Consider the following 12,619-nt stretch of genomic DNA (forward strand, 5'->3'; position numbering starts at 1 on the left):
CACTTTTTATTGCATTTTTTGGCCGAAAATAACAAAAATGACAATTATAGAATAGTTTTTATATATTTTTTTCAACGCATTAACAGTAGGGGATCAAAATTGATAGTACGGGTCATTACTAGTGTTGAGCGATACCTTCCGATATTCAAAGGTATCGGTATCGGATGGGATCGGCCAATATCCAAAAAATATCAGATATCGCCGATACCGATACCCGATACAATGCAAGTCAATGGAACACAAATATTGGAAGTGATCCTGGATGGTTCCCAGGGTCTGAAGGAGAGGAAACTCTCCTTCAGGCCCTGGGATCCATATTCATGTAAAAAATAAAGAATAAGAATAAAAAATATGGATATACTCACCCTCGGACGGCCCCTGGCTCTCAGCGGTGGAACCGGCAGCCTCCGTTCCTAAGAATGCAGTGAGTGAAGGACCTTCGATGACGTCGCGGTCATGCGACCGCTCACGTGACCGCTCATGTGACCGCGACGTCATCGAAGGTCCTTCACTCACTGCATTCTTAGGAACGGAGGCTGCCGGTTCCACCGCTGAGAGCCAGGGGCCGTCCGAGGGTGAGTATATCCATATTTTTTATTTTTATTCTTTATTTTTTATATGAATATGGATCCCAGGGCCTGAAGGAGAGTCTCCTCTCCTCCAGACCCTGGGAACCATACGCACCGCACACGCCGAAGATGACTGGGAACTTATAGGAACTTCCGATTCCGATTTCCGATATCGCAAAAATATCGGAACTCGGTATTGGAATTCCGATACAGCAAATATCGGCCGATACCCGATATTTGCAGTATCGGAATGCTCAACACTAGTCATTACAAATGCACCAATATCAAATATGTGATTTTTTTTTTTATGAGGGATGTTTTTTCTATAGATAAACCATTTTTTATTACTAAATCTGTAATTTTATGATCTTTTTCTAAAAGTTTTTTGAAAACACATAAAACCATTTTTCTTTTCTTTTACAATACTTACTAGCCCCGTAAGAAGACATGAGCCTTTGATCCTTTGATCGACTTGATACTTATACTTTAGTACTTATGTACTACTTTGACTGAAATTAGCCAATCAGACCCTGCCCCCAGTGGCTGAGGGATATGGCATACAAGGAGACCTTTGTCAGAACTCACTGTTGCTATAGCAACCATTTGCACACTGCGATTGTACAGTGGCAATGCCAATGGGCTGACAAAAAAGCGTAATCTCCCTTAGTCAGATTCCTTACATTCCACTGACAATAAAGGTACCTTCACACATAACGATATCGTTAACGATATCGTTGCTTTTTGTGACGTAGCAACGATATCGTTAAGGAAATCGTTCTGTGTGACAGCGACCAACGATCAGGCCCCTGCTGGGAGATCGTTGGTCGCTGAGGAAAGTCCAGAACTTTATTTCGTCGCTGGACTCCCTGCAGACATCACTGGATCGGCGTGTGTGACACCGATCCAGCGATGTCTTCACTGGTAACCAGGGTAAACATCGGGTAACTAAGCGCAGGGCCGCGCTTAGTAACCCGATGTTTACCCTGGTTACCAGCGTAAAAGTGAAAAAAAACAACCACTACATACTTACCTACCGCTGTCTGTCCCCGGCGCTGTGCTCTGCACTCCTCCTGTACAGGCTGTGAGCGTCGGTCAGCCGGAAAGCAGAGCGGTGACGTCACCGCTCTGCTTTCCGGCCGCTGTGCTCACAGCCAGTACAGGAGGAGTGCAGAGAACCACAGCGCCGGGGACAGACAGCGGTAGGTAAGTATGTAGTGGTTGTTTTTTTTTACTTTTACGCTGGTAACCAGGGTAAACATCGGGTTACTAAGCGCGGCCCTGCGCTTAGTAACCCGATGTTTACCCTGGTTACCCGGGGACTTCGGGATCGTTGGTCGCTGGAGAGCTGTCTGTGTGACAGCTCTCCAGAGACCAAACAGCGACGCTGCAGTGATCCGGATCGTTGTCGGTATCGCTGCAGCGTCGCTTAATGTGAAGGGGCCTTAACAGCGGCATAAGAGGGGTAAAGTGCTGAGATTAGCACTATACCCAGTCTCAGCAATTGCAGCAGGAATGTAGCTGTGTGTAACAGTCGACTCCTGCTGCGGATCACACGGGTAAAATATTGTGTCCATGACATTCATCAGATGTAACTGTATGCCTGATAGTGGAAAGTCACCTGCAATCCGGATGTTCTGTTATGCCCATTTGCAGGAAAGGGTTAATTGTGCACATATTTACTTTGAATGAAATGATACTAGTTTTATGGTCTTTTTCATAAATCATGGAATTTTTCATATCCAATTAACTGCAGATTTTTTCACTCTTCTTTCCATATGAAAAATAATTGTGTCTCAATGCTGAAATGTTTCCTCGTTTTTATATTGATGTAACATTTGCTTATATGTTGCATTTAACATTTTGCTCATATATTATATGATTTGCACATCATAGTGAGGTGATATTTACACTTACATATATGCAATGATTAAACAGTGATTGTAAATACTTTTAGGCACTGATTAGTACATGTTAGGCCGGTTTAACACGTCAGTGGCTCCGGTACGTGAGGTGACAGTTTCCTCACGTACCGGAGCCACTGACACACGTAGACACATTAAAATCAATGCTTCTGTGCAGATGTCATTGTTTTTTTTGCGGACCATGTCTCCGTGTGCCAAACACGGAGACATGTCAGTGTTCGTGGGAGCGCACGTATTACACGGACCCATTAAAGTCAATGGGTCCGTGTAAAACATGCACCGCACATGGACGTTGTCCGTGTGCAGTTCGTGTGCCGTGCAGGAGACAGCGCTACATTAAGCGCTGTCCCCCCCACTGGTGCTGAAGCCGCGATTCATATCTTCCCTGCAGCAGCGTTTGCTGTAGAGAAGATATGAATAATTGTGTTTAAAATAAAGATCTATGTGCCGCCCGCCCACCCACCTCCTGTGCGCCCCCCCACCCCCTGTGCGCCCCCCCGCTGTTCTGAAAATACTCACCCGGCTCCCTCGCTGGCTAGCGCTGCTTCCTGTTCTGGCCGCATCTTCTACTGTATCAGCGGTCACGTGGGGCCGCCGATTACAGTCATGAATATGCGGCTCCACCTCCCATAGGGGTGGAGCCGCATATTCATTACTGTAAATGAGCGGCCCCACTTGACCGCATACAGGAGAAGATGCAGCCAGAACAGGAAGCAGCGCCGGCGACGGAGCGAGCCGGGTGAGTATTTTCAGAACAGCGGGGGGGAGGTGGGGCACAGGTTGGGCACATAGATTTTTATTTTAAACACAATTATTCATATCTTCTCTACAGCAAACACTGCTGCAGGGAAGATATGAATGGGGCTTCAGCACCAGATGCTGGTATGTGTGATACCCAGCACAGTGCGTGTGGTACCCAGTGGGCACACGGGCGGCACAAGTGTGCCGCTCGTGTGCCACACTGATGTGCCACAGAAACGTAGGGGCACATGGACACGGATAATTCCGGTACTGATTTTTTTCTGGTACCGGAATTATCTGGACGTGTGAGACTGGCCTTAGGGTATGTTCCCACGGTCGGTAAACTCTGCAGGTTGGACACTGCGTACATCTGTAGCTTCCAACCCGCAGCGTCCAGATGTTACAGCATAGTGGATTGGATTTCAAGAACTCCCATGTCCACTATACGTACATAGACACCCATGGCTCACCTGTGGAGACAGACATGTGGCGCATCTTTCCTGACTGCAGCATGTCTATTTATCTTGTGAAGATGCGAGTCTCCGCAAGAGAAATCCCACCCATAGAATGTATTGGACGCGGTGATTCCCCAACGGTTCAATGAACACATGCAGATTCACCTGCATTCAAAATCCAGCAGAGCTTTGGATACAGCAGACATGTGCTGCGTTCAAAGCGCTGCTGATTCCTGACCATGGGCACATACCCTTAGTTATTTCCTTTACGGGAAAGTAGCAGTCAGAAGTATTGGAAAAAAGTTTATTCAGTTTTATTTTTTCTGTATTGTTTCATTTAAAGTAGAAAAACACTTTGTAAAAATGCGTCATTTCATACGCTTGAACTTACCAGGTAAAAATAAGACTCACCTGTATCCAACGGCTCCATCATAAATGGTATCATTTAGATTCACAATCTGTCCCTCAGGTAAAAAGAATTGTTGGCCAGATGGAGAATTGTAAGACACTAATCCATCTAAACAAAAAGATAGTAACATAAAATATTAAAAGCGTTTGGTTAAAGCCATCGGGGATACATGAAGTTGTATATTTTATATACAAATAAGTTATATAATTATTTGAAAGGACAGTGGATTTGACAGGTTAAATGTTTGTGGCAAAATAATGTTTTTTAGAAGATTTGCCACTAGAAAACATTTTCAGATTTGTTTGCGCAAATGATGAAATCTAACAGCCTGAAGGGGGATAAATGCTCATAGTCCCCACGTATAAGATGTAAATTGTACATGCTCAAAAAGGTTGGAACTCCACAAGAAAGATTATTGCAAAAATGACAAAAGTTTATTTCCACATAGGGATACTACACACAGTTTAAAAACATTTAAAACATACTCCAAAGAGTAGATGGCTCCAATAATCCAAGAATCAAGTGTTACATACCAAATATGCTACATCATATAGTAATAATAACTGGCATAGATTGAAGTTTTTTTGCACCAAACATAAATTGATATATCACAAATGCTGCATGCAGATATAATATAAGGAAAAATTCCAGTGAACAGAACCTAAGATCTCTGGGGGGACAAAAACAATAAAAGGCTCATAGGGCTAATTACTGTTTCCTTAGGTAGATATAATAACCCTGTTTTTTTATGTCTCACAGAAATATAAACCTGTAGAGCCTATATTGGGACACAACTCTTATGATAATGTGACAAAGTCATACATAAGGTTATTTATACTTGCAACTAGCCTATACTGATGCACGCAGATCTAATGGCAGTGTTGAGTCTGGGATTTAGTCTCCAGAGATGCTCATACCAGCACAAATCGTGCCGTAAATCAGGAGTGCCCATATAAAGACATTGTGTGCCAAAAAGAATAAGGTAGGAGAGAGCTGTATACTTAACCCTGACCAAGGTCTTGAGAAAGACACCCGTGTGTGTGTCGGAACGCGTGGGTCTCCGATCTCCATGACAACACTGGCTGCACCGCTGCTATAAGGGACCAGGGGGCGACTATAGAGGACTGGTCAGGGCTAAGCGATTTGGTATGTAACACTTGATTCTTGGATTATTGGAGCCATCTACTCTTTGGAGTATGTTTTAAATGTTTTTAAACTGTGTGTAGTATCCCTATGTGGAAATAAACTTTTGTCATTTTTGCAATAATCTTTCTTGTGGAGTTCCAACCTTTTTGAGCATGTGCTTTCTCTCTGAATTTATACTGAATTTATACTGTACTTTTTATATGCTCGGTAGTGAACCCACATTTATTTATATAAAATAATATATCACGTGATGGTGCCCACTTAAAAAGTTGTGTTTAGGTAAGATGTAAATTGTGTATAATACAGTGTATTCTATTTACTATTTACATGGTGTTTATTTCATTTACTTTGGCCATCACTTTTGACTCTATTACAGTGACCTTAGTAAAAAGGGTAACAATGTTTTGAACTTTTGACTTTCAGACTCCATATCTCACCATCCAATACTTCTCTGAATATGAAAAAACACAAAAATTTAGCTTAGTTTAAGTTGGCATACATGCAGCACATAATTACATGTTCACATTGGCCATAAAACATGCAAAACCTACAAGAAAAAAAATGAGCAAAAACTCTGCTGGTGGTAATGATTTTATGGCCGATCAGAAGCAGTGTTTGCTGTGCTGTCATTCACATGACAGCATGAGAAACACCCAGTATTCGGGGAGCCGAACCTTAACAGTAACACGGACCTCCTGATGGAGTCCATGGTCGGTGTCCGTGCCCGAGCAGTAGGTGTCCGGTATGGATGCCGAACTTTATCGCTCAGGTTCGCGCATCTCTGGTCACTGGTTTAAACTGAGGAACAGTTGTAAAGATTTCCCAAGTAAAAATAAACATCATAATTCAGCTCATAGATACTGGTCTCTCGGCCAAGAAAATTGCCAAACTGCATTATGTACTGTAAGTGCCATAACATTTGGAAGAAAACAAAATGAAGTCTGTCCATCCATTCAAAAGCTAAGAGGTGGACATCCTGGCAAAATATTAGCAGGTTTGCTCATTCCAAGATTTATCAGTTCTGGAGCAATCAACACAGCAGCAGAGGTGGCTCATATGCTTCAAAATAGTGAGATCTCAGACATCCATGAACGCACTATACAATGCATATAACACAAGATGAAGAAGCCCTGACTTCAATATTGTCAAATAAGCTCCGATTTGAGTTTGCAAAACAGTATGAAAAGTGGACAGCAGAAGACTGGAAATGGGTGATTTGGAGTCATGAAACAAAAGTCAATAGACTAGGCTCTGATGAGTTCAAGTGGGTCTGGAAGAAACAAGGGAAAAAGGAACTATTGTATTGAGAAATTGAAAGAACTGTCAAGTTCGGTGGAGGAAGCCCAGTGATATGTGGTTGTTTCACAGCCAAAGGCATTGGACACTTGACCATGATTGATGGCGATCTCAATGCTGAACTACAGTTGTGTGAAAAAGTTCTTGCCCCTAAACCTAATAACTGGTTGGGCCACCCTTAGCAACTGCAAACAAGCATTTGCGATAACTGGCAACAAATCTTTTTGGCTCCCTCATCTTTGCAGAACTGTTTTTAAGGTCATGCCACAACATCTCAATTGGATTAAGGTCAGGACTTTGACTAGGCTACACCAAATTCTTTATTTTATTTTCCTTAAGCCATTCAGAGGTAGACTTGCTGGTGTGTTTTGGATCATTGTCCCTCTGCATAACCCAAGTGTGCTTTAGGTTAAGGTCACAAACTGGATGTTGGACATTCTCCTTCAGGAATTTTTGGTAGACAGCAGAATTTGTGGTTCCATGTACCACGGCAAGTCTTCCAGATCCTGCAGCAGCAAAACAGCCTCAGACTATCACACTACCACCACCATATTTTACTTTAGGTATCATGTTCTTTTTTGCAATGCTGTGTTACTTCTATGCCATATGTAATGGGACATACACCTTCCAAAAATTTCAACTTTTGTCTCCTCAGTCCTCAGAGTATTCTCCCAAAAGTCTTGGGGATCATCAAGATGTTTTGTGGCAAAATATACATGAGCCTTTATGCTATTATTTCTCAGCAGTGGTTTTCATCTTGGAACTCTGCCATGCAGGCTATTTTTGGTGGAGTCATGAACACTCACCTTATCTGGGGCAAGTGAGGCCTGCTGTTCTTTGGATGTTGTTGCTGGGTCTTTTGTGACCTCTTGGATGAGTTGTCACTGCGCTCTTTGTGTAATTTTGTTTGGCCGGCCACTCTTGGAAGGTTCACCACTGTTTCATGTTTTTGCCATTGGTGGATAATGGATCTCCCTGTGGTTTGCAAGTCTCCCAAATCTTTAGAAATGGCTTTATAACCCCTTCCATACTAATAGATCTCAATTACATTGTTTCTCATTTGTTCCAGAATTTCTTTGGATCGGGTAATGATGTCTATCTTATGAGGATATTTTGGTCTACTTCACTTTGTCAGGCATGTCCTATTTAAATGATTTCTTGATTCATAACAGGTCTGGCAGTAATTAGGCCTGAGTGTGGCTAGGGAATTTGAACTCAGCTTCCGAAAGATGTGATAAACCACAGTTAATTTATCATGAAGGTATAATCCAGCTCAGAAAGGTCCGTTAAAACTTGTAATGGACGCGCCTCGCTTCCCACCTCTGCAAAGGTCATACAGTACAGACCGAAAGTATGGGCACACCTTCTCATTTAAAGATTTTTCTGTGTTTTCATTACTATGAAAATTGTAAATGCACATTGAAGGCATCAAAACTATGAATTAACACAAGTGGAATTATATACGTAACAAAAAGTGTGAAACAACTGAAAATATGTCTTATATTCTAGGTTCTTCAAAGTAGCTACCTTTTGCTTAGTCACCGGAAATGGTCTTCCAACAATCTTGAAGGAGTTCCCAGAGATGCTTAGCACTTGTAGGGCCATTTTGCCTTCACTCTGCGGTCCTGCTCACCCCAAACCATCTTGATTGGGTTCAGGTCTGGTGACGGTGGAGGCTAGGTCATCTGGCATAGCACCCCATCACTCTCCTTCTTGGTCATATATTCCTTTCACAGCCTGGAGGTGTGTTTAGCGTCATTGTCCTGTTGAAAAATAAATGATGATCCAACTAAATGCAAACCGGATGGGATATCATGCCGCTGCAAGATGCTGTGGTAGACCTGCTGGTTCAGTATGCCTTCAATTTTGATAAAATTCCCAACAGTGTCACCAGCAAAGCCCCCCCACACACCATCACACCTCCTCCTCCATGCTTTATGGTGGGAACCAGGCATGTAGAGTCCATCCATTCACCTTTTCTGCATCGCACAAAGACACGGTAGTTGGAACTAAAGATCTCAAATTTGGACTCATCAGACCAAAGCAGATTTCCACTGGTCTAATGTCCATTCCTTGTGTTCTTTAGCCCAAACAAGTCTCTTGCTTGTTGCCTGTCCTTAGTAGTGGTTTCCCAGCAGCCATTTTACCATGAAGGCCTGCTGCACAAAGTCTCCTCTTAACAGTTGTTGTAGAGATGTGTCTGCTGCTAGAACTCTGTGTGGCATTGACCTGGTCTCTAATCTGAGCTGCTGTTAACCTGCGATTTCTAAGGCTGCTGACTCGGATAAACTTATCCTCAGACGCAGAGGTTACTCTTGGTTTTCCTTTCCTGGGGCGGTCCTCATGTGAGCCAGTTTCTTTGTAGTGATTGATGGTTTTTGCAACTGCACTTGGGGACACTTTCAAAGTTTTCACAATTTTTCGGACTGACTGACTGACCTTCATTTCTTAAAGGGAACCTGTCACCTGAATTTGGCGGGACCGGTTTTTGGTCATATGGGCGGAGTTTTCAGGTGTTTGATTCACCCTTTCCTTACCCGCTGGCTGCATGCTGGCCGCAATATTGGATTAAAGTTCATTCTCTGTCCTCCGTAGTACACGCCTGCGCAAGGCAATCCTTGTGCAGGTGTGTACTACGGAGGACAGCATGAACTTCAATCCAATATTGCGGCCAGCATGCAGCCAGTGGGTAAGGAAAGGGTGAATCAAACACCTGAAAACTCCGCCCATATGACCGAAAAGCGGTCCCGCCAAATTCAGGTGACAGGTTCCCTTTAAAGTAATGATGGCCACTCATTTTTCTTTACTTAGCTGCTTTTTTCTTGCCATAATACAAATTCTAACAGTCTACTCAGTAGGACTATCAGCTGTGTATCCACCAGACTTCTGCTCAACACAACTCATGGTCCCAACACCATTTATAAGGCAAGAAATCCCACTTATTAAACCTGAGAGGGCACTCCTGGGAAGTGAAAACCATTTCCGGTGACTACCTCTTGAAGCTCATCAAGAGAATGCCAAGAGTGTGCAAAGCAGTCATCAAAGCAAAAGGTGGTTACTTTGAAGAACCTAGAATATAAGACATATTTCAGTTGTTTCACACTTTTTGTTAAGAATATAATTCCACATGTGTTAATTCATAGTTGTGATGCCTTCAGTGTGAATTTACAATTTTCATAGTCATGAAAATACTGAAAAATCTTTAAATGAGAAGGTATGTCCAAACTTTTGGTCTGTACTGTATGTGGGTTCATGTGCAAGCATTCTCACAGGGCCTGCTTAAGCAACGCATCTATCATCCCGGTCACTAATTGGTCTCGTAACACCACATCAGTCGGCCTTAGCCAAGGCCCAAGCCGTCTTTTCTGACTATGGCAGTGTGAATTTCTTGTGTGTTCATATACTGGGACACCATCTCCCTCTCTTTTTGACCCCGATTAAATAGCCGCATGTGTAACCCCCCTATGTCTGTGGGGTCCCCGTAAGTCTCCTCCAGCATTTGTAATACTTTGTCAAGGGTATCTCGTTCCCAGGGGGGCCACAACATAACTGAATCTCTCGCTTCCCCGTCTAAAGCCATCACAGCTACCTCTGCCTGCAAGGCGGGAGCCATAGGGTGCATTCTCATCATTCCCTTTATACGCTCAGTCCATAACATGGTGTTATTCCAACTTCGGAAGGTTATTTAAAATTGCCCCCAGACAGATACTGGATCTAGGGCCCTCCCCAGATGCTTGGTCTGCCATGTCCATACGTGTAGACTGCATCCTGCCGACTACGCCAAGTGTGAGGAAACTGCAGGCACGTAGGATACAGTGATGGACTGTACACAGACCAAGGGTAATAGGGGTTTATTATACAGCAGAGACTCCACGCAGGTAGAAAACGGAGGGATAATATTCCCTGCTACAGCAAATGGCAAATGGGCATGACTTAAGGAACAAGGGCAAGTAAAGTAGACAATTCAATTAAATATAACTTATCACTCAGACGCCAGTCACGGTTGAACTCCTATCTGTGACTGGGGCTTCTTACATTGCACCGCAGTGGGAGTCTGTCACAGTACTGAGGAAGATGGGGTAGTATCTTCTGATGTTGGCGATGTCCTCTCACGCTCCTGACGATGGCGGCGACTCCTCGGGATCCTGATGCGGGGCTTGGGTCCAGCAGATGAGGTGATGAAGAGGGAAACGTCGTTATCCTCAGTGGTGAGTGTCCCAACACTACGGAGACCTGCAGCACTGCCCAAACACAGTTTACAATGGGCAGCCCAGTTTGCTGTGCCGTATCAATGCGTGTCTAAGTCCCGTTCACAGATCTTGTCTCTCACGGTCAGTGCTGTCAGTGGCAGTGGTCTCAGTGAGGGCAGCGGGAACATCAGTGTCTGAGTGGAACCCAGTGGGTAGCCTCCTGTCAAAACGCTTTGCCATTGCAGACTCTGCTCTACTCTGCCCAGTCGCCTCACAGCTGATTTTAACTCTAAGGTTTCTCGCACGCTTGACATTTCCACCCAAACTGTTCGAATCCTCATGCGGGAACGTCCTCTCAGCTTGACCATGCCCCCTTCTCTCGAGTATAGGGAGTGGTCCCATGCTTTAAGCTGTCCCCCCTGTAATTTAGCTGACAGCCCCCATTGTTCCGAACCTGTTATGGAGGAGACATGCCTAGTTGGTTTCTTCCTCTTACAGTAGCAAGACTCGCTGATTGACCTGGGGAAAGTGAGTATAGCTCAGTTTGTTTCTATATAATAACCCGAATTTGGCGATTTTATTTTTAATGAACAACCCCTTTAATGTAGCTGTAGCATTCAGATTCTTGATTAGCAGTACTGGATCAATTTTCACCATAAAAAAAGTTGGAGAAGTAGAGTATAAAGAAGATATTAGGTACTGGTGCCAAGCTCACCCCCATTTTTCCATTATTTTGAAGATCTCATATAACATTTATATATATAAGAGGCATCGTGATTACTCGCTAAGCCCGCCCCCTGCAAGTAGCTCCGCCCCACCACATTACCACACACAATCCTGCCCCCCCACTACATCACCACACATAATTCCACCCCACACCACATCACCACACACAATCCCACTCCCCCACCACATTACCACACAAAATCCCGCCCCCCACCACATTACCACACACAATCCCGCCCCCCACCACATCACCACACATAATCCCGCCCACCCACCACCACACACAATCGCGCCCCCCCACCAAATCACCATGCATAATCCTGCCCCCCACCAAATCACCACACATAATCCCACCCCCACCACATTACCACAGATAATCCCACCCCCCCACCATATTACCAAACATAATCCCGCCCCCCCACCATATTACTACGCATAATCCCACCCCACACCACATCAACACACATAATCCCGCCCCCCCAACACATCACCACACATAATCCCGCCCCATCACATCACCACACGTAATCCCGCCCCCCACCACATTACCACACGTAATCTCCCCACCTCATCACCACACATATTCCCACCCCCCAACACATCACCACACATAATCCCGCCCCATATCACCACACGTAATTCCACCCCCCACCACATTAAGACACATAATCCCACCCCCCACCTGATCACCACACATAATCCCACCCCCACCACATCACCACTCATAATCCCGCTGCCCCACCACATTACCACACACAATCCCGCCCCCACCACATTACCACACATAATTCCACCCCCACCACATCACCACACACAATCCCGCTCCCCCACCACATTACCACACAAAATCCCACCCCCACCACATTACCACACACAATCCCACCCCCACCACATCACCACACATAATCCCACCCACCACATCACCACACACAATCGTGCCCCCCCACCATATCACCACACATAATCCTGCCCCCCACATTACCACACATAATCCCACCCCCAACACATCACCACACATAATCCTGCCCCCCACCCCATTACCTCACATAATCCTGCCCCCCACCCCATTACCACACATAATCCCACCCCCCCACATCACCACACATAATCCCGCCCCCCACCACATCACCACACATAATCCCACCCCCCCACATCACCACACATA

At 44.7% G+C, this 12,619-nt stretch overlaps 1 protein-coding gene across 2 annotated transcripts in view; it reads right to left on the reverse strand.

The window, feature by feature from the left end:
• DDR2 (discoidin domain receptor tyrosine kinase 2) overlaps nt 1-12,619 on the reverse strand; it is a 522,895-nt gene that overhangs the window by 160,950 nt on the left and 349,326 nt on the right. For both annotated transcript variants that reach the window (XM_069737198.1, XM_069737197.1), the window contains exon 7: nt 4,099-4,204. In XM_069737198.1, the coding sequence (XP_069593299.1) occupies nt 4,099-4,204 (106 nt within the window). The remainder of the gene's footprint in view (nt 1-4,098; nt 4,205-12,619) is intronic.

Source organism: Ranitomeya imitator, chromosome 8 (assembly GCF_032444005.1).
Source record: "Ranitomeya imitator isolate aRanImi1 chromosome 8, aRanImi1.pri, whole genome shotgun sequence".
NCBI classification, from domain to species: Eukaryota; Metazoa; Chordata; class Amphibia; order Anura; family Dendrobatidae; genus Ranitomeya; species Ranitomeya imitator.